Genomic DNA, 24180 nt, shown 5'->3' on the forward strand with positions numbered 1-24180 from the left:
CCGGCAGGAGGCGCGCGCGGGCGCGCGGGGTGCAGGGAGCGCGCAGAGGCGGCGCGCGCACGAGCCCACCCGGCCGCGCCCGGACAATACCCGGCGCGTTGGGGACGATGCCCGCGCCGGTGCCGCCCCCGCGCCGCGCAGTCCTGGCCGCCAGGCCCTAGAGTCGGCCCTGCCCCGCGCTGCACCGCCCACGGACCTCGCGGGAGATGGAGTGAGTACCCGGCCGCGCACGCTCGGTCGCCCCAGGCCCCCAACGGGAGACCCAGAGGCGAGGCGGGGAGACCGTCCCCAGTTGCAAAGGGAAAGGATCAAGCTGGGCCGTGCGCTCCAGGCCTGGTTCCAATCAAGCTGGGAGGGGGGGACACCCGGGTTGCACCCACACATCGCTTGCGGGATGCAAAGGCAAGGGGCCCGCGCGCGCGCGCACGACCCTTCATCCAACCTGGGCCACCTGTGGGTGGGCGACCCCCTAGAGCCTGTAGGACCTCGGGAGTAGTGGGACCCCTCCTCAAGAGGCAGGATGCTCCCCGCCTCCCCTCCCCCAGCTTCGGCTTGCTGTTCCTGGCGCTTCTGTCGGTCCCTCCTGCTCTCTGCCCTCCTCGTGGCCTCCCCGGGGTCCGCAGCCTCCTGGCCAAACCAATTCCGGCCCATTAGATGTCCTGAGTTGCCACTGGCTGGAGAGAGAGATCTCCTCGAGAGCTAGGCGGGCGGTTCCCTGTCAGAAGCTTTAATCTGCTTTCCCCCTTTCCCTTAACGAGTGTCCCCTCCCCCTCCCCAGAAAAAGGGGGAGACCAGATGGTGTGACTCAAAGGGGCGGCAGGTTCAGGTGGAAAACGATGCTGGTACCCAGTTCCCAAACCTAGTGTGGTGTGAGCTGGGGTCTGTGTGGGTCTGAGAGGCGACGGGGCAGTCCATTTCCTGCACAGATTCAGGCATGCAGCCCGCTCAGGGCAACGTGAGGTTGTCTGTCCCCTCAAGCCCCTTACTCCCACAGGTGGGAAGGATAGGTGGTCGAGGGGTGCTTGACAGCCTGGGGGTGAGGTCACAAACCTGCCTGCTTGGTGACTGGGGGCACCCCCAGAGGGCTCCCCTGTCCCTCCCCCAGCCAGGGCTGGGACAGAGAAGTCCGGCCAGCCCGGCTTGGCTGGTGGCCTCTCCCCCTGCCCTTCCCTCTCTGGGTGTGTTTTGTGCAAGACAACTTTCCTCTTGGGATTAACCCGTGACCCGCCACACCCTCCAATGGGTGGGAGCTGTCACATCCTTCCCTGGCCAAGAAGGCTGACACCCAGCCCAGTGTCCTTTACTTCAGAAAACCCAGACAAAGGCCTGGCTGCTCCCCCACCCCGCCCCGGGAGCCCAGCCAGGGGCTCAGGGGAGCCAGGGCCTGCACTTGCCTGCCCATCCCCTGGCTTGTTTATCTGTTCCTCTGGCCTGGCCCAAGGGAGCCTCTGACTGCTCAGCCAGCCTCCCCTTTGGGTGTGGTCAGGGGGCTGCATTGACAGGGGAAAGCCTCCCCCCCCCCCGCCACGCCTCTATTGCTTCCTTCTTTCCCAGTGCGGATCCTAAAGCTCAGGGGGTGGGAGATGACCCCCCAGGCCACACAGCACACCCGGAGTCCTAGGTCATGCCAGAGGTTGGCCCCATGTGGCTGTGGGGTTGTGGGGAAGCTCTCATTGGCTTCTCTGGCCCAGGCCAGTCTTGGATATCTGACTCTCCATCACAGCCCTTTTCTACAAGGGCTAAACTCACTCCTTTGATGAACTTCAGGACCCTAAACGTTCCAGGTGGTTGCAAAGGCTAGGGGACAGGACAGCGGGAGCTACACAGAGAAACCCTGTTTCAGAAAACCAAAAAGAGAGAAATTGAGAGAGAGAGAGAGAGAGAGCTTACTGCTCTTGCTAAGGACCCTGGTTTGGTTCCCAGCACCCATGTGGCGGTCCGCAACCTCCTCTAATTCTAGATCCCGGGGATCCGACACCCTCTTCTGGCCACCACAAGCAATGCACACATGTGCACAAACCTCCACACACAGGCTGGAAAAACGAAATAAATTTTATTGATTTATATATCCATTTAAAGACCTAATAAAAATTGCTTTTGAAGACAGACACCAGGGGCCAGGAAGCTGTGGCAGTCCTCCTGCCTCGGCCCCCTGGAGTGCTGGGGTGACAAGTATAAGCTACCAGAATGGAGCTGCCTGGATCTTAAACCCCACCCACCCCACCCACCCCACCCCACCCCACCCTGCCTCCCCCTCCCCTCCCTCAGGCCTGTCAGCTCTTGGTGTCTGCCCTGATAATGGAATTTCGGGGCAAGCTTTGGTTTTCTTTGTATTTATTTGGTCGCTGCTCTTGTAAACTCTAGCTAATGTGTCTGCCCAGGTAACTCTGCAATGTTTTTCTCCAGGATAAGGGAGTTTGGTTTGAAATGTGAGGGTTTTTTTTTCTTTTCTTCCTTTTTTATTGACTTATTTGTGTGTGAGTGTGGGGGAGGGTGTGGGCAAACGCTGTGGCACAGGCGTGAGAGTCTAACTTTCAGAGCCGGTTCTCTCGTTCCACCATGTGGGTTCTGAGGCTCGAACTCAGGGCATCAGGATTGGCAGCAAGCCCTTTTACCCACTAAGCCTTCTCACTGCCCCCGCCCCCTGAAATGTGAGTTAAGGAATTTGCAGATGGCCAGCCTCAAAACAGGGAAGGTAGCTGGAGAAATGTGAGTATAATTTATTCATGGAGACACTTTCATTGTTGTTTTTAGTTTGTTATTATATTATTCATTATTGGGGACATGACACGCTTCTGGAGGTCAAAGGAAGACTTGTAGATCATTCTGTGTGTCCAACGGGTGGGTCCCAGGAACTGAACTGAGGGTCTCAGGTTTCCTCCTGAGCCATCTCATCAGCCTTGTCCTTGCTGCCTATGGTGGTTCTTTGTTTTTTTGAGACATATAGCCCAGAGTGGCCTCGGACCCACTACATAGCTGAGGAAGACTTCAGTCTCTTAATTCCCCTCCTCAGCTTTCTGATTTATCACCACACCCAGATTTTTTTATTGAATGAAGATTTTTCTTTTTTCCCTCCAAGGCAGGCTTTTACTGTGACCTCCTGCCTCCGTCTCGGTCTAGGAAAGTTTTGTTTGTTTGTTTTGTTTTGTTTTGTTTTAGTCCATTGCACCCTGAGCCTTTCCTGTAAAGGATTCTCCGGGACCTGCCATGCGATCAGGCGCACCTGCTGGCCAGGCTGGCGCATGCAGAGCAGGCGTGGGGAGCCGGCTTTCTGTGGTTTGTGCCTGGGTTCCCAACCCTGCAGGCTGCAGAGCTAAGAGGAATGAGGGAGGGCATGGTGGGGCGAGGCAGAGGAGGGCAGGCTGGACTGGAGATGCCTTGGGAGCCAGAGATGTCTGGGCCCACATCAGGCTGCAGAAGGCCATCTGTCTCCTGGAGGTTTCCAAGCAAGAAACTCGGGGCAGCCAGACTGAGCTTGAATCAGACGAGTTATGGAGGAACCCAAGCCTGGGCCTGGCTGACTGGGAGAAAGTGGATCTGTGGAGCCAGCTGGGTAGGAATAGCTGTGGAGGGCGTGGCCAGACCCGGGTGCCGAGGAGACAGAGAAGGCAAGATGGAGGTCTGGGGGACCAGCGAGCACGGTGGCTGAAGTAGTGACCCCACTGCAGGGAGACGAGATTATGTCCTTTGTCCTTTGTTCTTGCGCATTTGTTTGTTTGTTGTTGTTTGGTTGACGTTCTTGTTTTGAGACAAGGTCCCTCTATACCCTGGCTGTCCTGGTATATAGACCAGGCTGGCCTCAAACTCACAGCCTCTGCTTCTCCAGCGCTAGGATTACAGGCGTGCACCACCACTGCTTTATTCTACTTCATTCTTTGAGACGGCCTCTCTCACTGGGCTGGAACTCAGTGGTTAACGGTGCATTGACTGGCCAGTGTGCTCCGGGGATCCTTCCCAGGTCTGGGATGGCAAGCCTGAGCCACCGTGCCTGTGTTTTTACGTGGATGCTGGGGATTTGAACTCAGATCTTCATGGTTGTGCAGCAAGCACTTTCCACCCCACTTTGTCCATTTGTGTTCATATTCTCTGTCCATAAGAAGTCTCAGGGCAGGATCAGGAGGGTGGGTGGGGAGCCCAGCGTCTCATCGGCTTGGCCCTTGCAAGAAAGATGGCTTTGAGTTCATAAGCACACGGTTATATTAGTGAGCTGTGCCATGGCTGGGAAAAGCAGTTTAGAGGAGGGTACGGCAGCAGGAGTGTGAGCCCACAGTCAGGAAGCAGAGAGGGGTGACCCCAGCCCGCGTGATGAGGCCACCACAGCCAGGGCTGTTCTTCCCACACCGAGTCAGCCCAGCGGAGAGACGGGTGGAGGCCTGGCTCCTGGTGGATTCTACCGTCACAGCCGGGTTCACCCTATTGAAAGGATTTGTTGAAGTTTTGTGCATTTGTTGTTTTAGGGAGAGAGTCTTACTGTGTATCCCTGGCTGGGCTGGAACTCACAGAGCTCCACCTGCCTCTGCCTCCCAAGTGCTAGGACTGAAAGTGTGCATTACGATGCAGATTTTTTTGTTTTTGTTTTTTACTGATGTATATATTCTTATTCTGTGTGCATTGGTGTTTTGCCTGCATATATGTCTGGATCGCCTGGCACTGGTTAGAGGCAGGTGTGAGCTGCGTGTGGGTGCTGGGGATCCTCTGGAAGAGCAGACAGTGCTCTTTTTTTTTTTTTTTTTAAGATTTACTTATTTATTTTATGTATATGAGTGCTCCTCTGCCTGTGCGCCTGCACGCCAGAAGAGGGCATCAGAGCTCATTACAGGTGGTTGTGAGCCACCATATGGATGCTGGGACTTGAACTCAGGACCTCTGGAAGAGCAGTCAGCGCTGTTAACCACTGAACCATCTCTCCAGCCCCAGCCAGTGCTCATTACATAAGGGGCTGGAGAGGTGGCTCAGTGGTTAAGAACTCTAGCACGCACATGGTGGCTTACAACTGCCTGTAACTCCTGTTCCAGGGGACCCAGCGCCCTCTCTGACCCGTGAGAGTGCTGCATGCAGACACGCAGGCAGACACGCAGGCAGACACGCAGGCAAACCGTTCATAGGAATAAAATAAATCTAAAGAATAAATGTGTGTGTCTGTGTGTGTCTGTGTGTTTTTATGTCTCTGTGTGTGTTTGTGTCTGTCTATGTCTGAATGTGTCTACGTGTGTGTCTGGTATGTGTGTTTGTGTGTGTATGTTTGTATCTGTCTATGTCTGTGTGTGTGTGTGTGTGTGTGTGTGTAGTTAATAAGTCTTTTAAAACTCTGGACTGTTGAGCACCGACAGTGAGTCAAGTGGAACATTTGGCTCCTGGCCCTGTTGGGGGCCCCTCCAGAGGCAGGTGCATTGAGGTGCATCAGGGCCGGGGCTCAGGGGGAAGGCCGCTCTCTTGGCATCACATGCCCCTGGTCTCCATCGCCGGCATCACAGAGAGCCGGCATAGCAGCACAGGCCTGGCCTCAGAACACTGCAGGCAGAGGTGGTACAGTCAGGAGTTCAAGGTCATCCTTGGCTTCATGGGAAGCCCAAGGGTGTCTTGGGTTACCCTAGACCTCTTGCAAAGAAAAGGTGGCTTTCTGAATAGACCTGAAACAAATTTGTTTTGTGTTTACAAGGGCGCATACAGCCGACATATTGATGCAATTTGCTCAACCATCACCTCTAGCTAGCTCTAGAACCTGTGGGTCGCACCACGACCCTTTTCCAGGGGTGGCCAGAGACCATGGGAAGACACAGATACTTACATTACGATTCGATTCATAATGGTAGCAAAATTAGAGTTTTGAAGTAGCAATGCTTTTAGGATTGGGGTCACCACAACGTGGGGGAGTGTATTAAAGGGTTGCAGTGTTTTGTCGGCTCAGAACCACTGCTCTAGAATATTCCATCACCCCAGAATGAAGCCCACACACAGCAGCAGTCACACCGTCCCCTCCCAGGTCTCCGGCACCCCTGGATCTATCTCCCAACTCTGGACTGCCCTATGGAGGACGTTTGCTATTACGGAGTCCCACACTCTGTGGCCTTGCTGTCTCCGTGTGGCACGTGGGGGAGCCTTGCTCCTCTGTATGGCTGACTACGGCTCCTGCATCCAGGTGGTCCCTGTGCACGTCCGTGGTCCGCCTGCAACACTGAATGGTTCACATAGTAGTTTGTAACACTCTGCTCGGGGTGTTAGCAGTCCAGGCCCCGACGGAGATACGTGTTGGTCCTGGGAGGTCAGGCACTCTAGAGGAGCTGTCCCCTGATCACGCCTCCGTGGTTCCACAGACATTGAGTACCCGTGGTGTGCACGGTGCTGGAGACAGAGCTGGGAGAAAAAGGCTGCTTAGCCAAGGCTTCCTTGTTTGTTTGTTCCAGACAGGGTTTCTCTGGGTGGCCTCGGCTATCCTGGACTTGCTTTGTAGACCAGGCTGGCTTCGAACTCATAAGGATCCGCCTGCCTCTGCATCCCAAGTGCTGGGATTAAAGGTGTGAGCCACCACTGCCTGGCCCACAGCATTGTTCTCATGGAATACAAAAAATTATGGAGTGCTCAGCATGTGCTGTGGTGGTAAAAGCGTTTGAGGTTGCAAGTTAAGAAGGTCAGGGGAGGCCTGGGTAAGGAGCTCGGCCTGGGGAGACTGACCAAGTGGGCGGGGGGGGCCCGCAGTGGGGTCCCAAATGTCTGACGATTGCTGCTGGCCAGCCGTGTTGGTCTCCTCAGAGCAGTCTTTGCATTAGAATATGCTGGAGTTCCCGTTCATCTGTGAGGATCCTGGGTGAGGTACAGCTTCTCCTCCAACCGCAGGTTAATAGCCAGCACGTCCATTCCCCTGGCACTGGCCTGCCCTGGCCTCCTCTCCAATGCTGGGGAGGGACTGCCTCTGTACTGCCCAGCCTGATGCTGCTGTGGTCCTGAGTTGGGAGATTAGGAGAGCCCCTGGAGGGCCCCCCTGGGGGAAGAAGCTGTGCCCAGTTTAGCCTGGAGGTGGAAAGGCTGAGGCTGATGAAGGGCAGGGGAGGCCAGCCTGAGGGCGAAGGCTTGGTTAGGGTTTGGAGCAAGCTGGGAAAAGCCTTTGCTTTTCAGGTCTGAAAGTGTCAAATACTGAGAGAGGAGACACAGGGTACCCTGGAGAGAGGTCTTAAGTGGGTTAGGCAGCCCCAGGCTGGTGTCCTCAGCGGGAAAGGGCTGCTCTCCTCCCATCAGTCTCCTCTCACCAGCTCTGGTGGCCGCCCCCTCCCCTCCTGGCCAAGGTCACCATCAGCACTTTCCTTTCATTTAGCCTCAGGAATGTTCTGGGAGCTGGGCTCCACGCCTGACCAGCTTGATCCCTCTCATTGCTGTCCTGCTGGACACTGGAGCTGCACAGGCCAACAACCCCCCCCATCACACATACACACACCCGTCTCCTATCCCTGCCCAGGCCTCTCTGTCCACTGGGTGACCTTGGGCCTGTTGCATAACCTCTCTGGGCCTTGCAAAAACAAATCTGGAAGCCAAGGCTTGGGCTAGGCTGTCACTGGATTCCTATTATCTCATCTGGAGCTGGAGCTGAATTATCTCAGGAGCTGGGGAACGACGCCCTCCCTGGTCCTCAGCCACCCACACACAGCAACAAAGGAGCCCAGATCTCCCTCTAAGTGCCTGAGAAGACTCCCTAGGGTGCCACTCCCTGAGCTGCAGTCTAAGTGAGCATGGGCTGCTCTGTAAACAGCTTCCAGCTGCTGCCCACTGTCCCCAGAGGTGGCGGGACAGGCTCGGAGACCACAAGTCACCTGTCTGGGGACACACAGACACTAAAGGTGTCTTCCATGTCACTAAAAAAAAAATCAGCTTCTCTGTGCATGCATATGTAGGACCTTTGGAGATATGGCCTCTGTTTGGCATTTTCCAGCCCCCGCCAGAGGCCAAAGGTCATTTTACCAGGCTTCTCCCAGTGTCTGTGTAGCCTAAGCTGGCCTCGGCTTACGAAAGTTTCCTGCCTCAGCTTCTCAAGCACAGGGATGACAGACACCAGCCACTACATTTGCAGGCCCTTGCATGAACACATGCATGCACACACACAAGAAATTAATGCTATTTATTTATTTTAGAGTTCTTCGAGGCAGTATTTCTCTGTCCTGGAACTCGCTCTCTAGACCAGGCTGGCCTTGAACTCGAGACCGGCCCGCTGAGATTAAAGGCTTTCACCACCATATCCCAGCTTATTTTTAGCTTTGGAAATAGGTCCTACATAGCCCAGGCTGGCCCCAAACTCACTATGTAACTAGGGATGAACTTGAACTGATCCCCCTGCACCCCAACCTCTTGAGTGCTATGATGACCCAGGCCTCTTGCATGTTTGAGGCGTTCCCACCCAAATTCTCTTTTCACTCTGAATTTTGAAGCCAGTTTTCCAGGCTGGCTTTGAACTCACGATCTTCCTGCCTTGGTCTCTGTTGCTGAAATCACAGGCATGGGCCTCTAGCTATGAAATGAGCTTAATGATGTGCATGTTTCTTGCCTCTTAACCTTCACTGTCTGGTCCAGACCATTCTGAGAGGGATGCGGGGGCACACCAAAAACCAAAATGGGAGAAAAGCGCCCTTCCCTCCGCCCCCCCTCCCCCCCCCCCCGCAAAGCTAGTGGAAGCCTCGCAGCCCCCCAGCACTGGACGGGGGTGGATGTTCAGCACAGGCCCCACCTCCACACGCAGGGCCTCGCGTTGCCATGGGGACAGCGAGGTTGCCAGGGCGACCGCCTCCCGAGGGCTCACCATCCATCACAGCAGTGGCGCCCGGGGGTGGGGAGGGGCGCGGGAGGAGCTCAGCTGCGCGCCTGTACTTATGACCACACGGTGACAATATGGAGATGGGAGGGATGAGGGATGGAAGTTGCCTTCTTGGGACGGCTGAACATTGTCTCTGTGTCTGTCCGCTAGCTATGTCCGCCTGACTGTCGTCCGGCTCGGGACTGGGGACAGGCTGTCCAGCTGAGGACACTGACCGCCTTGTTTTCCCACCCACCCACCGGCTACACAGCTGTCCCTTTGCCCGGCCTGAATGGCCACCTGACTCTTAGTTGGGGGGAATGGCATACTGGGTGGGTAGCTCAGTGTGGCCTCTCCCCCGCCCAGGGTCTTTAATCTTTTCTATTCTGTTTGTAAACAGAGTCTCACTGTGTAGCTCTGGCTGGCTGGGAATTCGCTGTGTATCCCGCCTCTCTCGGGGGCTGGGAATAGAGAAGCCATCACTGCAGAGAGGGACTTCTCACCTCTGTGCGCTACCTAGAAGGGAAAGGGAGAGAATGCAGAGCGGCCTTCAGCTGCCCTCTCTGCGAGTCTTCTTCTTCGGCCTTAGGGAGAGCTCGGCAGGAGGCTCCCGGGAGATGCAGAGGACCTGGGGAATAGCCTGGGGTCAGGAGCAAGCAGGTAGACCTGGGTAACGCCACACCGGACGGGTTGGGGAGGGTCTCTTGCAGAGAAGAGAGGCAGGGTCTGATCATTGCTATGAGGCGTAGTTTGGGTGGCTGGTGTAGAGGAGGAGGGGTTGCTGGGAGGCGGAGTGGACTGGGCTGTGAGGAAGTGAGGGGTGGGTCTCGAGGGGAGAAAACAGGCAAGGAAAACTCAGCTTCCGGCTAGCCCTACGCAATGTCCTCCAAGGCAAACTGGGTCCAGGCTTTCCCGAATCCAGGTCGAAAGCACTCAGGGTCGCAGAAGGCTGAGACAGGAGGATCTCATGTTTCAAGCCAGTGAGACCCCGTCTCACTGTAGGGCAGGGAGAGTAAGTACTTCAGTTGCTGAAGTGTTGCCTGTACAATAGGACCCGAGTTCAATCCCAGCACCCACCTTAAAGCCAGGTGTGGTGGTGTGGCGGCCTGTGGAGAGTTGGCCTGGCTAGCCAGCCTAACCTAACGAGTGAGTGACAAACCCTGTCTTAAAAATCAAGCTGGAGGCTGGAGAGATGGCTCCGTGGTTAAGATCACTGGCTGCTCTTCCAGAGGACCCTGGTTCAATTCCCAGAACCCACATGGCAGCTCACAACTGTCTGTAACTCCTGTTCCAGGGGATCTGACACCTTCACAGATACACATCCAGTCAAAAGGCCAATGCACATTAAAAAAAAAAAAAAAATTCAGTCTGGGTGCTGGCCCATGCCTCTAATCCCAGGCAGAGGCAGATTCTCTCTGAGAATCTGGTCTACAAAATGAGTCCAGGACAGCCAAAGCTACATAGAGAAACCCTGTCTTGAAAAATTAAAAAAAAAATCAAGCTGAGGGATGACTGACACCCAAAATTGGCCTCTGGCTTCCACACCTATATCTGTGTACATACATGTACATACGTACACACACACACAATAAGAACTAGGGGTGGGGTCGTGGTCAGCGTGAAGTCCAATCTAGACTTTACCGGTGAGGGACTGGGGGCTTGGTCAGGGGTGGAGCCCCGCCTAGAATGCCCCAGTGAGGGTCTTGTGGTGTGGTCAGGGGTGGAGGCCTGCTTATCAGGTCCCAGGTCCTGGATTCCATCCCCGGGCCTGTAAAAATAGATAAATCAAAGTGTGTTCTCACCACCAGGCCCCAGGAGGTACTGAGAGGAGAGGGTGCTTCCTGGCAGGAAGGGAGCAGCTGGACAGGGTCACCTGTCAGGGCGTGGGAGCCAGGTCACTTCCCAGGCCTCAGTGAGGTCAGGAAACTAAACCCAAGAGTTGGGGGTGGAGAGGTACGGCTGGCTCCAGGTTGTCTGGGCTGGACAGTCTCGGCTGAGGCAGTTCACCAGTGGGGGCTGTAGGGCCGTCGCCATGCTCCGGTCCTAGGCAAGCTCAGAGCTAGCTCTGTCTCCTGTTCCTGAGTTTCACAGATGGGGAAACTGAGGCCCAGAGAGGTACAGAGAAGGCCTACGCAGGGATTGTGGAAAGCCTGACTGCAGGCCCAGGGTGCTGAACATGGCCGTAATTTGAGCCTGTGAAGATAAGGGATCAGGAATGTGGGGAAGGTGTCAGAGCCCAACCCTTTCGGATGGCCATCCGTCTCGTCTCGGGAACCGGACGGAGACGAGCTTGGCTTTGCAGACCCTTTGCTGTGTGTTCTGGGGAAACTCGCTCTCTGTCTGTCTGGGGCTGCTTTGACACCCTACCATTCTGTCGTTTACTTTGCAGGGTTGGGAGGCTGACAGAGGACAGGGGATCCTTGATCCTTCCTGTGCCTGATTTGGTTGAGGGGAGGGTCCCTGGGTATTATCTTGACACGTCCTGTCCTCTGGTCTGTCCTGGAAGGTGACACTCTCTTCAATTTTGCTGCCTGGTGACTTATGTGTCCTTCATGGCCCAAGCCTTTCCTAACGTCCCCTTTCCCTATGGCCATCCCAGGTCTCTAGGCAAAGCCTGAGGGAGCCAGGGAGGAGAGGGGTGGCCCTGGGCTGGCTGGCTAGGGATCTGACTTTGTCTCCTCTGTGTAGGGTCCTGGCAACCGACACTACGTCCCAGCAGGAACGGCTTCAGGCCATTGCTGTGAGTTCCTCCCTCAGTGGACCTGGGGTTATGAGTAGGGCGGGCAGGGTGAGATTTCAGGCTTCTCTGTACACAGCTCAGAACTTGGATGCAGCTAGTAGGGTTCCCCAGAAATGGAAACAGAGGCCCTTTTGTTTTCTCGTATGATCCTTGGGTCCCCTTGGGGGACAGGTGGGGAAACTGAGGCTGGTATTTGTCACAACCCAGGCCCACAGTCTGCTACTGCCCCCATGTCCGTACGGGTCCCCTGGCTGTGTTGGGTACAGTTCACAGGGGTGCTGGGTCTCCTGGGTCGCACATGGCTGTCCTGACCTGGTCTGCACCCACAGGAGAAGCGGAGGAAGCAGGCAGAGATTGAGAGCAAGCGGAGACAATTGGAGGATGACAGGAGGCAGCTGCAGTACCTGAAGGTGGGGTCAGGGGGCGGCGTGGGTGGTCTGTTTGAACCCTGGTCTTTGGGGTGGACCCAGGCCTCTGCGGGCTGTTTGTCCATGGTGGGTCTGCGCAGTTCTGTGTGGGGCCCGCATGCGACTACCATGGGGCAAAGGTCACTGTAACCTCACTTATGACCTCCATGACCCTGACTGACCTCTGCCCCAACACTGACCCCAGTCATAACTCTGATCCTACCCAACCACGGCCCTGCCACCTCAGTCCAAGGCACTGCGGGAACGCTGGCTGCTGGAGGGGACCCCATCCTCGGCCTCAGAGGGCGATGAGGACATGAGGAAGCAGATGCAGGAAGACGAGCAGAAGGCCAGGGTCCTGGAGGAGTCCATCGCCAGGTGGGTATTAGGGGAAGGGCCCTGTCCGGGTGACACAGGGCCCTGAGGACACCCCTGGAGCCCCCATAAGGTGTCGGAGTGTGGACCTTTCTCTGTGCCTCACGGAGGGTCACACAGTGCCCATTCATTATCCAGCTGCAAGCGGTGTGGACAGTGAGGCTGACCTTGCCTTGGGTCTTCTCCGAGACATCCCCACACTTGGAGGAGCAGGCGTGAGGCCTGGCAAGCAGAAGTCCCTGAGGAAGGGAGCTGCCGTCACCAGCCTCCCTGAGTGCTTCCTGTCGCCACCCCAGCTGGCCTTTGCAGCCCTAATAGAGACCACAGAGGCAGCTGGGCCTGCAGGAAGCTGTGGAGGGGGTGGGGGGGGCTGTACGGATAGGGAGAGTAGCCTTCGGGGGGGGGCTGGAACAAAACACAAGCTGCCCGGGGGTGGGGGTGGGGTGGGGGTCTGGCTTGGAGAACAGCAGTAGTGGGGAGAAGGAAATGACTAACTTAGACATTGCCCGCAAGCAAGGAAGGGCCCCCTATATGAATTCAGCCTGGCCACGGGAGGCCCTATCTATGGGGTTGGCCGGCATTTCCCTGTCCAGGCGGAGCAGATAAAGATAGCTTTTGGGGCTCTCCTGCATGTGAGGGGGGCGGAGTGCAACCACCTGCCTCCCCGGGCTTCCCTCTTCCTTCCTAGGAACCAGTCAGGGATCCCATTGAGGGTGTTCTGAGGTTCTTGCTCTAGATTGGAACTAAGGCCTTCAAGCAGCCTAGGCCTAGACTCCACCTCTGACCACGCCCCCAGCCCCTCACTGGGGATTCTAGGCGGGGCTCCACCCTGACCACGCCCCCAGCCCCTCACTGCCTCCGTCCTACCTCATTCTTTAAAAATTCTTGATTTTTTTGTCGGTTTTGCTTTTTGAACCGGGATCTCTGTAGCTCAGACTGACCTGAAACTGGCCGCAATCCTCCCTCCTCATCCCGCCTAGCACTGGTAGGACATTGGCACATTACCATGGCCTGGCTCTGCTCTAATTGTTTTTTTTTTGGGGGGGGGGGAGGAGGTCTTGTTTGTGACAGTGACATAGGTTTTTCCACGGTCCCTGCAAAGCTAACATTTCCTGTCAGGTTTTGAGCGGGAAAACAAGGAAGGGGAGTTTGTTTGAAGCAACTTAGATCGCAGGACGGGCTGACTACGGCTGCATAGCAAGTCCCTGTGGTAAAAACCAAAACGTAGGCCAGATGGGCTGGCTCTGTGAGCAGAGAGCTTGCTGCGAACTTAAAACCTGAGTTCTGACTTAAGAGCCCACACGGTGACCTCCACCGGCGCCCTGGCTTGTTTGCAAGCACACAGATGCTACGTAGTAAGTGAATGTATCAGGTGGTGGTGGCGCCTTGGGAGGCAGAGGCCAGCGGATCTCTGAGTTCCAGGCCAGCCTGGTTACAGAGCGAGCTCCAGGACGGCCGGGGCTACACAGAGAAACCCTGTTTCAAAAAACCGAAAACCTAAATTTGAGGAGCCACTGTGTTACCCCTCTACAGGCTGGAGAAAGAAATTGATGTCCTGGAGTTTGGAGAGTCAGCCCCAGCCGCCCCAAAGGAGAATTCAGCAGCCCCCAGCCCTGTCCGGCCCCCGTCTGCAAGCCCAGCCAAGGAAGAGCAGAAGCCAGAAGCGCTGGTGAATTCTCAGCAGGTGAGAAGCTCCAGGAAAGGCTGTCCTCCGTGCAAGGTGGTGAGAGGTGTCCCTTGGCCTCTCCGGGCTTCAGTTTCCTACATGTGGAGGCAACTGTGCCTGTCTTTGTGTGATTGTATGACAGCCTGATGAATTAGTGGACAGTCAGGCCTTGGCCTGAGGTGGACCTACCCTCAGAGTTTCCTTTCTACTATTTTTTCCATTTTCAGTTTTTTTGTTTTCTTTTATATATATATTTTTTAATTGTTTTCTTTCTTTTTGGGGCCTCATGCATTGAACCCAGGACCTGGGACACAGTAGAGAAGCACCCAAGAACTGAGCCATTTTAAAGATTTATTTATTGTGTATATAATGTTCTGCCTACGTGCCAGAAGAGGGCACCAGGTCTCACTATAGATGGTGGTGAGCCACCATGTGGTTGCTGGGAGTTGAACTCAGGACCTCTGGAAGTGCTCTTAACCCCTGAGCTATCTCTCCAGCCCCTTGTTTTGCTTTTCGAGACAGGGTTTCTCTGTGTAGCCCTGGCTGTCCTGGAACTCGCTCTGCAGACCAGGCTGGCCGTGAAGTGAAGTATTCCTGGTTTTAATTACTTGTTCGCTTACAGTAGCGTGGCGTACATGAATGCACCGCGGAGGCCAGAGGCTCCCTCTGTGGAGCCAAGTCTATCTTTCAACCTTTATGTGAGTCCCAGGGATGGAACTTGGGTCTTTCCTTGATTTGGTGGCAGGCGCCTTTTCCCCATGAGCCACCATCTCGCTGATCCCAGTTTTGGGTCTTCTGAGACTCACGGTGTAGCTCAGGCTCCCCCTGCATCGCTCTCAGCAGGCCTGCACAGCCACACCCGGTTGTTCCTGTTGTCTTTATTTGTGGTGTGTGTGGGGGGGGATGTCTGTGAACACATGGGTGCACATATGTACGCAGAGGCTGGGAGCTGATGTCTGCCCCAGTTGAATTCGAATTCACAGAGCTCCACCTGCCTCTGCCTCTGGGATTAAAGGTGTGTCCCACTATGCCTGGCTTTAAAAGACCTATTTTATTTATTTTCAGTATTTGTCATTTTTATTTCTGTTAATTTTTATCATGAGAGCATCATCATCATCATGGTACATAGAAAAGCTCTTAGCAGATAGAGTGGCACAGTTTAAAATGACTTTTGGCTTTTTGAAAGCTGAAATTTATCTAAGATACAGTTTATTACTATAACTTCTTAAAAAGTTTTTTTTTATTAATTACAGTTTATTCACTTTGTATCCCAGCTGTAGCCACCTCCCTCATCCCCTCCCAATCCCACCCTCCCTCCCTCATCTCCTCCCATGTCCCTCCCCAAGTCCATTGATAAGGGAGGTCCTCCTCCCCTTCCATCTGACCCTCACCCATCAGGTCTCATCAGGACTGGATGCATTGTCGTCCTCTGTGGCCTGGCAAGGCTGCCCTGCCTCAGGGAGAGGTGATCAAAGAACCAGCCACTGAGTTCATGTCAGAAACAGTCCCTGTTCCCATTACTAGGGAACCCTCTTGGACACTGAACTGCCATGGGCCACATCTGTGCAGGGGTTCTAGGTTATCTCCATGCATGGTCCTTGGTTGGAGTATCAGTCTCAGAAAAGACCCCTGTGTCCAGATTTTTTGGTTCTGTTGCTCTCCTTGTGGCGCTCCAGTCCTCTCCAGTAAAAGACTTATTTTAAATTATCTGTTTATATGTGTGTCTATGTGTGTGCTTACATGAGTGACCATGGAGGCCAGAAGAAGGCGCCAGGTTCCCTGGAGCTGGAGTTACAGGTGGTCGTGAGCCTCTGTGTAGGTGCTGGGAACTGGAATTGAGTCCTCCGTGCAAGTGTGCTTAAGCTGGGAGCTGTCCCTCCAGCCCTACCCAACCTCTTTTATTTATTACTTATTTATTGTTTTATTTTTGAGGCAGCTTCTTCCATTAAACCTGGACTCAACAGTTCAGCTAGGAACCCCAAGGATCCTCCTGTCTCTGCCATCCCTTGTGTGGTGTGCAGGCATGCACCACCGTGCCTGGCTCTTATGTGGGTGCGGGCACCAGAACTCAGACCCTGATACCTGGCATGGCTGTGTAGAGCGGGCTGTCCTGTTGATGCTGTGTTTTATTGAGCATCTACTGTGTGCATGTTCCTGAACTAAGGAAGCACTGTATACATACCTTCCTGGTGAGAATAATTTCCCCATCTGTGGCCGACACACTGCTTCTCCGATCTCATAATGTATGATTTTTTTGTTTGTTTGTTTGTTTGTAGAGCAGGCTGGCCTCGAACTCACAAAGATCCACCTGCTTCTGCCTCCCAGAGTTCTGGGATTGCAGGCGTGTGCCATCGCACCCGGCTTCCAATCACAATTATAATAAGCAATTTGGAGCTGGGCAGTGGTGGTGCACGCCTTTGATCCCAGCACTTGGGAGACAGAGGTTGGCGGGTCTCTGTGAGTTTGAGGCTAGCCTGGTTTACAAAGTGAGTTTCAGGACAACCAGAGCTGCACAGAAAGACCCTGTCGCAAAAGAAAAATAAATAAATAAATCCTCCATTTGATGGAAGGAGGACTGAGCCCAGAGAGGTTAAAGGTCTGGCTCCAGGCCACACAGCTGACAGGACATGTTTAGGGGCCGGCCTGGGGATGAACTCGAGGCCTGGTGCATGCTGGGAAAGTGCCCCTACTGCTACTCTTAAGGAGTCCTACCCCAGCCCTTATTTGTTGCGTGTTGTTCTGGTTTAGGGGAGACCGAATGCTGAGTGGTGGCTCCTGCCTGTTGGTACATGTATATTATCGGGGACCACAGGTGGGAAATGGACCTGACCTACCATCGGGGAATACCTGGGCGCTGGGAGATGACCCTTCCTCCGAAGCACCTAGGTTAAAGTGGAGGGGGGTGGACACGCTTCCCAGAGGGAAGGTTATGAAGGTTGACCAGGAGTTCTCCAAGCACAGATTGACAGCTTTTGCTGCAGCCCCTCCGAGGGCTGAGGCTGGCCTTCCAGGGCTCTCAGCCCACATCCCCATTCTCCAGTCGAGAGTGGAGCTTAAGGCAGTGCAGGAGGCGGAGTGGATAGCTCTAATCTTTTTCCTTTCTCTTGCAGACACCGTTGGGCACCCCAAAAGGTAAGCTTCCAGCTGAGACATGCAGTCTCTGGCGCCCTCTGGTGGCGAGCGCTGGGGTGGCGGGTGAGAGTGGAAGGGGCTCAGCACGGGCTAGGATCAGGTTGGAGGCGGGCCAGAGAGCGCTCTGGGCCAGCCGGTCCGCATCCTCGCTCTGCGACGTCAACCCCAGCCTACTAGGCTCTGGCTGAACGTCTGTAAGATGTCACACCTGTCATACCAGTGCTGAGGAGGCCAAGGCAGGAGGATCCCGGGCTCCCTGGCAGGCCGGCTCAGCAGACTCTGAGAGAAAGGTGGAAGCTGGGGCATGCCTGCTCCTCCTCCAGGGCCCCTGACCCCCTGAGCACCTGCACAGACACGCACAGACAGGCGCATATGCACCCAAGTGAAATACAATGAACTTTAAAGATACCCGGCAAGGCAGAAAGCAACTGAGGCACAGGTGTCAGCTTCGGGCTTTTGTATGTGCTCGAGAACTCCTGTGCACACCCTCACAAATAAGTATATGTACCACACACATAAAAAAAATTAAGAGATCGCCAGGCGACGGTGGCACACGCCTTTAATCCCAGCACTCGGGAGACAGAGGCAGGCAGAGCTCTGAGTTCGAGGCCAGCCTGGTCTACAAAGGACAGACAGGTCTACAGGACAGACAGGGCTACACAGAGAAGCCCTGTCTGGGAAAACAAAAAGTCTCATATAGCCCAGACTAACTTCAAACTCACTGTAGCTGAGGATAACCCTGAACTCCTAATCCTCCAGCCTCTACCTCCCTAGTGCTGGGGCTGACAGTGGACAGTGGCTGGGCTGGTTTCTGTGGTGCTGGGGTTGGGACCAGGGATTCCTGCTTGCCAGGCCAGCTCTCTGCCCCCTGAGGCCCAGCCCAGCCCTAGTCATTCATTCATTATTAGACCAGGTCTCTCCTTAGCCCTGGCTGTTTGGAAGTCCCTCTGTAGACCAGGCTAGCCTCTGACTCAGAGATCTGCTGCCTCTGCCCCCGGCCGTCACGGTGCCTGGCTGAATGGAGGGTTTTTAAATTACGTATGGTAGGTGTAGTGTCTTAAGCCTTTGATCCCAAAACTCAGAAGGCAGAGGCCAGGGCCAGGGTCTCTGTGAGTTTAAGGCCAGCTTCGGGTCTGTATTTTTTTAAGATCTCTTTTGAGCATGTGTTTCGTGCCCAGTGCATCTGGCACAGCTGTCAAGATGGCCCTAGGACTCTGGCCTGATTTGCTGTTAATTATTCATTGGGAATGTCTCCCAGTCTTGCTGCAGAATTAAAAATTAATAATTAAAAGAAAATCCACACAGGCCTCTCAGGGATTTTGTGAAAGTCATTTTGGGGCTGAACAATGAGAAGTCTGTGGGACTGAGCTGGCCTAGCTTTGGGGGGAAGGGACCCCGGGCACTCAGGCCTGGAGGGTGCCGGAGTGTGTTTGGATGCCAGTGTGTCGGGGTCTAGGGACCCAGGCGATTGTGTCAGAAATCTGAGTGTTTCTGATGTACAGGTCTGGGGCCTGGGGTGCAGGTGAATGTGTTGGGGGTCTGAGGCTTCAAGTGAAGTGTATCAAGGAGTTTGGGGTTCCAGCACATGTTCTGGGGAGTCTGATTGTTCGGCCATATGTGGATGTCTGTGGACCAGAGTCTGGTCCTGCAGTCCCGTCTCTGACGCCATCTCTTTCTCCACCCTGTGCCCCGCGCAGAGCCTCGAATGTCCTCCACTCCAGTGAGGAGTCCGGGGGGATCCACCATGATGAAGGCAGGTGGGTCAGCCCCCACTGCCCACTAGTGTCTAGCTGCCAGCTGAAACTCTGTGTCCGGAGGGTGGGGCTGGCAAAGTGTCTTGTGACCTCGGTCCCCACCTGCTTTGCTGTGACACGCCCACTGGCCCAGTCTTCTCCGAGAAAACGGGCCCAGCATGGGGCTCTAAGCCGTGCCCCGCGGCTTCCATTCCTAACCTCAGCCTGGGGGCCTGGCGGGGGCACACAGGCTGAACCTGCTTCCACATGCCTGAACACGCTTACATCACATCCTGCCTGCTCCAGGGGTCTCGGCATCACACTGGCCTCATGTAGGATCTGACATGTTCCGTACCCAAAACCCAGAAAGAGTTGGTGACTAGGCTGTCACAAGTCTACCAGCGTCCTGGGGAAGGGGGGAGCTCGGGAGACCTAGAATTTCTTGCGGAGTTCAGGTTCAGGAGGCCCAGGGACATTCTTTAATTCAGAAGGTGCCTTCAGAAACAATGTTGTAACACTAGATCTGGCCCTTCCCGTATTTCTTCAGGCCAGTGACTTGCCCAACCTCGGGCTGCCTTGCGAGTAGGTACGTAGGTACAGAGACAAATGATTAACGATGGCTATTCATTCAACATATGCTTATGGAGCCAGGCATGGAAGAGGGGGAGTTGGCATTCCGGTGGGTGCCAGTGGCTGGTCAGTTAACCGGGTGAGAAAAAGACGAGAGGGGAGTGGGGAGGAGGAAGTGGTTTTAGGGCCCTGGAGCTGCCAGGAGGACCATTGGGGAAGAACAGGGCTGCCCACTCAGCGTACAAGTGCCCCCTGGTGGCTGCATGGAGAACAGACCAGCGCTGAGGTTGGCCTCTGGGCCAGGGAACTCTGCTGGGTCCCAGCCTGGGTGGGTGGGGTGCTTCGTGGATCAGCAGTGGAAAGTTGTAGGTGTTTCTGAAGGTAACCATGAGAGAATAGAGAGCAGGCTGCAGTGGGGTCCTGGGAACCCTGTCCGGTTCAGTGTGAGGGCTGTGTGGTGCAGCAGAGGCCAGGGTTCGGCCTCTGTCGTCGCCCCGTGAGGAGGCTTCCGGGCAGGGAAGCGCGCGGGGCCTGGGCAGCTGCTATTGAGATGGATCTCACGGAGGCATGGTGACCACACCTTCAATGCCAGCACTCAAAAGGCAGAGGCAGGACTCTGAGGCCAGGAGGAGTCGGGTGGCCCAGCAGGTGGTGGATGGACGTGGTGTCCTGGGGTGGGACATTAGCATGGGCCGTGGGTTCCGAGCAGAGTGCAGACTTGAACCCTCGGCCTCGGGAGCTGTGGGAGGGTCTGGAGTGGACGGGGCTGCCTCTGGGTGGGTGGGTGCCCGGCATCGCGCTGTCACCGCCATCGCTGCTTGGATCTGCTGCTCTCCTTCTTTCCTGGCTTGGCCACAGCCCGGCGGGGGGCGCCCGAGGGCAGATGGGTCCTGGGGTAACCCCGTGCCTCTCGTGTCAGCCATGTACTCGGTGGAGATCACGGTGGAGAAGGACAAGGTGACCGGGGAGACCAGGGTGTTATCCAGCACCACACTGCTCCCCCGGGACCCGCTTCCTCAGGGCGTGAAAGTCTACGAGGACGAAACCAAAGGTATGAGAAGCTGTGCCTCCTGCAGGGGCACCCATCAGGGCCCAGGCTGTGCCACCCAGCCCTTTCTCCTGGCCCGGTCAGCCCTTCAGAACCTGGGCTGTGTGCTAAGCACTAAAGTGAAATCTCGAGGCACGTTCAGCCATTGCAAAGCTTTTAACCTGCCGCTCAGAAAGTTGGGGTGAGGAAGGAGCTTCTCAGAGGCCCACAGTTGCACAACCAAGAGAAGAAAGCACCTGGCAGGAGCCATAGCTCGTGCAAAGGCCCTGAGGTACACAGAAGGAGGATACTGCAGAGGGGGTTGCGAGCTACAGGGGAGAAGAGACTGTGTCCTGAAAGCAAAGGGTGGCCTGGGTGGAGGTTTATTGGGTGGTAGGGATCAGATTTTATGTGTTTGTGATGCTAGAGACAGAAATCAGGGCCTCCAGAATGCTAAGCAAGGGCTAACGACTAAGCCATGGCCCTAGCCTCTCACTGGGGGATTCTGGGCGGGGCTCCACCTGGCCACGCCCAGCCCTCAGTGTTGGTTGTGGGCGGGGCTCCTCCCTGACCACGCCCCAGCCCTCACTTGGTGGGGGTGGGGGCGTTCTAGGCTGGTATTCCTGACTGGTTTTATAGGTGTTTTCCAGGACTGAGCTGTAGGGAAGTGATCTTGAGGAAACTAGAGTACATCTAATCCGGGACATTTTTCTTAGCAGGAGCAATAAAGGCGAACTGGTCCCCACCTCATCCTCTCTTTTCAGAACTAACTACATACCCTATAATTTCCCTTTTTACAGCTTGTGATTTATGAGCTTTGGTCCCTGGTGTACAGTAATTTTACTTACTTTCAGAACATCCCATTACCCCAAAAGAAGCCCCCATCCCCATGAGCCATCCCCTATCCCATTCCACCTCCATCTCCGCACTGGACTACTTTGGACATTTCCTATCATGGAGTCCCAGACTATGTGGTCTTTTTGTGTATGGGTTTCTCGCTGAGCGCATGGCGTGAGCCTCGCTCCTTTTCGTGGCCGTACAGTAGATAATCCAGTGTGTGGAAGGACCCTGCTGTGTATGTCTGGTACTGGGTGTGGCTGGAGTTGGGCTTCCTCTGTGGAGGACAGTGAGGCCGGGATCCATGGCACTGTGCTTCTCCCACAGTGGCTCCAAACATCTCACCTTGGGCCATTCCACCCACCTCCGCAGTCTCCCTGGGGACCCAGAACCAGCTAGACTGGAGCCTGGTTGCTTAGCAACAGCAGGGGATCTGTTTCCATGGAGACTGGTGGCTTGGCTTCTCCTTTTAGGAGCCCAGGCCCATGGGAGAGATTTGACCCCACCCTCTGCACTCTCAATGTCACCAAGAAGCCAGACACAGGGACTCTCTTACAGAGGGTGGGAAGCAGACGTCTGGGAGTTGGGGATGGCCCTGGTCCTTCAGTGGATCTTTGGGGCCACCCCGTCTGCCCCCTCCAGTCTAGGATCCCAGGGAAGTTTGCCTAGCTGAGATCCAGGGGTGCTCTGGGGCTGTAGACAAGTGCTCCCCTCGGCGAGGAGACTCTGGCCTTAGCTCACCATCACTCAGACAGTGACAGCCAGGCCTGGTGGTGCACCTGTTGTCCCAGCGCTCAGGAAGCCGGGACTGAAACTCCTGGCGATCCTCCTGCCTCAGTCTCCTTGAGCGCTGGAATGACAGGTGTGTACCACAAGAGCTGAATGTCATGGTGGGTGTCTTCCTCGGCCTCCCGTCTCTGCCCTTGCACCCCCCCAGCTAACTCTCTGTGTGTCTCCACGCAGTGGTCCATGCTGTGGACGGCATCGCTGAGAATGGAATCCAGCCTCTCAGCTCCTCCGAGGTGGACGAACTCATTCACAAGGCCGACGAGGTCACGCTGAGCGAGGTGGGTTCCACAGCGGGGCCAGCAGAGCCTAGGGGACTCGCAGAGGACACCACCAGGACCACACCGTCCAGGAGGGAGATCACAGGCGTTGAGGCCCAACCAGGAGAGGCCACGTCAGGCCCGCCCGGCATCCAGCCCGGCCAGGAGCCCCCAGTCACCATGGTCTTCATGGGTTATCAAAATGTGGAAGACGAAGCAGAGACCAAGAAGGTACTGGGCCTGCAGGACACCATCAAGGCTGAACTGGTGGTGATCGAAGACGCGGCCACGCCCAGGGAGCCTGCGCCCCTCAACGGCAGCGCGGCTGAGCTCCCGGCCACCAAGGAGGAGAACCAGACGGGGACCACGGCCACCCCCAGCGACGCCCAGGATCTCGACATGAAGAAGCCTCGCTGTAGATGTTGTTCCGTCATGTGAACCATCGGGGCGCCCCAGCCCCTGTCCCCGCCCTGTGCTCCACACTCAACCCAGCAGCCCGGCCCTCCCAGGCGCCTGCCCACCCTCGCCCTCCGCCTCACGGGCCCCAGACACGTGTGTGGTCCCTATGCACTTCGAGTAGCGGGTGGGGGGGCTCTGCCCGTCACCACACTCCACACTCATCCCTAACCTCTGAGCCGTGCGTTTCCCCTCGGTGAGAGACCGGCTGACCCCTATCAGCTCCCCTAAGAATGGGGACCCCCACTCCTGGTCACAGCAGGTTTACACAGGCGGCTCACCCCCACCATGGTCTCAGCCTGGTGTTCTCTTGCCGCCCCAGGCCAGCCTGTCTGTGCCTTATTGCTACTTAGGGGCCATCTCCAGGGGACCAGAAAAGAGGGTCTCCCTGGGCAGTGCGCCAGAGGCCTAATGTGGGGCAGGCGGGGTGAGGCCACACTTCTTTGGGTCTCAAAATCCTAGGGTAGAGGACGGGCACATGTGGATACCCCCCCCCAGTAGGTAGTGGAGCTCAAAACAGGGGGCATCCCTTCGCTGGGGATGGAACCATCGTTCCCAAGATGGGGTCATTGTTGGCAAAGCCCTAAGTCAGCCGCTCCCTGTCCTGAGTCCCCCCTACCATGCACACACTGGTCCCTTCTTCCTGGTGCTAATTTTGGGACCCTTGGGGTCACCTGTGCCCTCTTCTCCAGTTGGCTTGGACCAGGGTCCTGGGTTTCCCACACACCCCAGAAGCCAGGGTTATGTCTGCCAGCCAGCAGAGCCTGGCATTTCCAGGCAGGCTTAGGTAGCCCCGAACACAGCTTGGGTGGGCGGGAGGGCCCCCCCCATCTGCTACCTGGCGGGATGGAGCCATGGCAGGAGGCCTCCCCCTTTGGGCGGGCAGCAGTCACTGGGTCCCCAGAGGCACAGCCCTGCACACAGGAGCTGACTCAGCCCTCTCCACCCTCATGGCTGCGGAGGACCATACCCGGGTCTAGGTCCCTCTCCTTGGGACCCCAGCCTGGTGTGCAGGGCGCAGGACCACCTGGGGGCCCCTGCCACCCCCCAGAGCTGCAGTAGAGCTCGAGCAGAGACCTTGGGGTCAGTGTCCTGTCTGTCCCGTGGCCTGGAGGAGACGCTCTTCCCTGACGGGTGACCCACGGCCATAGTCATGGCACCCCTTCCTCTTCCTCCTCCTTCCAGTCTGCCTGAGTTCCTCATGCCCTGGGCCTTGGCTGAAGTGCCCTTGCCACCCCCTTCTGCTTTTGATGTGTGACGAGGCCCCACCCCTCACCCCCATGTTCTTGACTTTCCCAGAGAAACAAATTAAAAAAAAAAAAGTGCAGAGCCAGGTTGCTGCTGTTCTTGGGTTTCACCTGGGCGGGAAGAGGTGTGGCCTCCTGGTGGTGGAGCCATAAAAAGGCCAGGTCCAG

At 56.0% G+C, this 24180-nt stretch overlaps 1 protein-coding gene across 4 annotated transcripts; it reads left to right on the forward strand.

Moving 5' to 3' along the window:
* Nucleotides 1–27: 27 nt before the first annotated feature.
* Nucleotides 28–24094, forward strand: Palm (paralemmin). 4 transcript variants are annotated; one of them, XM_021641869.2, is made up of 9 exons: nt 28–211; nt 11465–11516; nt 11846–11926; nt 12171–12301; nt 13832–13982; nt 17075–17096; nt 18794–18853; nt 20319–20450; nt 22227–24094. In XM_021641869.2, exons 1-9 carry the CDS (start codon nt 207–209, stop codon nt 22745–22747), a joined length of 1155 nt encoding a protein of 384 aa, XP_021497544.1. In that variant the 5' UTR covers nt 28–206; the 3' UTR covers nt 22748–24094. The 4 variants fall into 4 exon arrangements, with proteins under 4 accessions (XP_021497544.1, XP_021497545.1, XP_060227073.1 ...); XM_060371090.1 differs by lacking the exon at nt 28–211 and adding an exon at nt 2639–2709; XM_021641870.2 differs by lacking the exon at nt 20319–20450.
* Nucleotides 24095–24180: the final 86 nt, after the last annotated feature.

The sequence above is a fragment of the Meriones unguiculatus genome, chromosome 17 (assembly GCF_030254825.1).
Source record: "Meriones unguiculatus strain TT.TT164.6M chromosome 17, Bangor_MerUng_6.1, whole genome shotgun sequence".
Classification (NCBI taxonomy): Eukaryota; Metazoa; Chordata; class Mammalia; order Rodentia; family Muridae; genus Meriones; species Meriones unguiculatus.

Bases quoted from the DNA above. Each gene is read 5' to 3' on its own strand.
- Palm (XM_060371090.1), top strand. From the start codon at position 2,672: ATGGCCAGCCTCAAAACAGGGAAGGTAGCTGGAGAAAT. The intron at 11,927-12,170 runs GTGGGGTCAGGG...CTGCCACCTCAG, and splicing joins GGCAGCTGCAGTACCTGAAG to TCCAAGGCACTGCGGGAACG. The intron at 13,983-17,074 runs GTGAGAAGCTCC...TTTCTCTTGCAG, and splicing joins CGCTGGTGAATTCTCAGCAG to ACACCGTTGGGCACCCCAAA.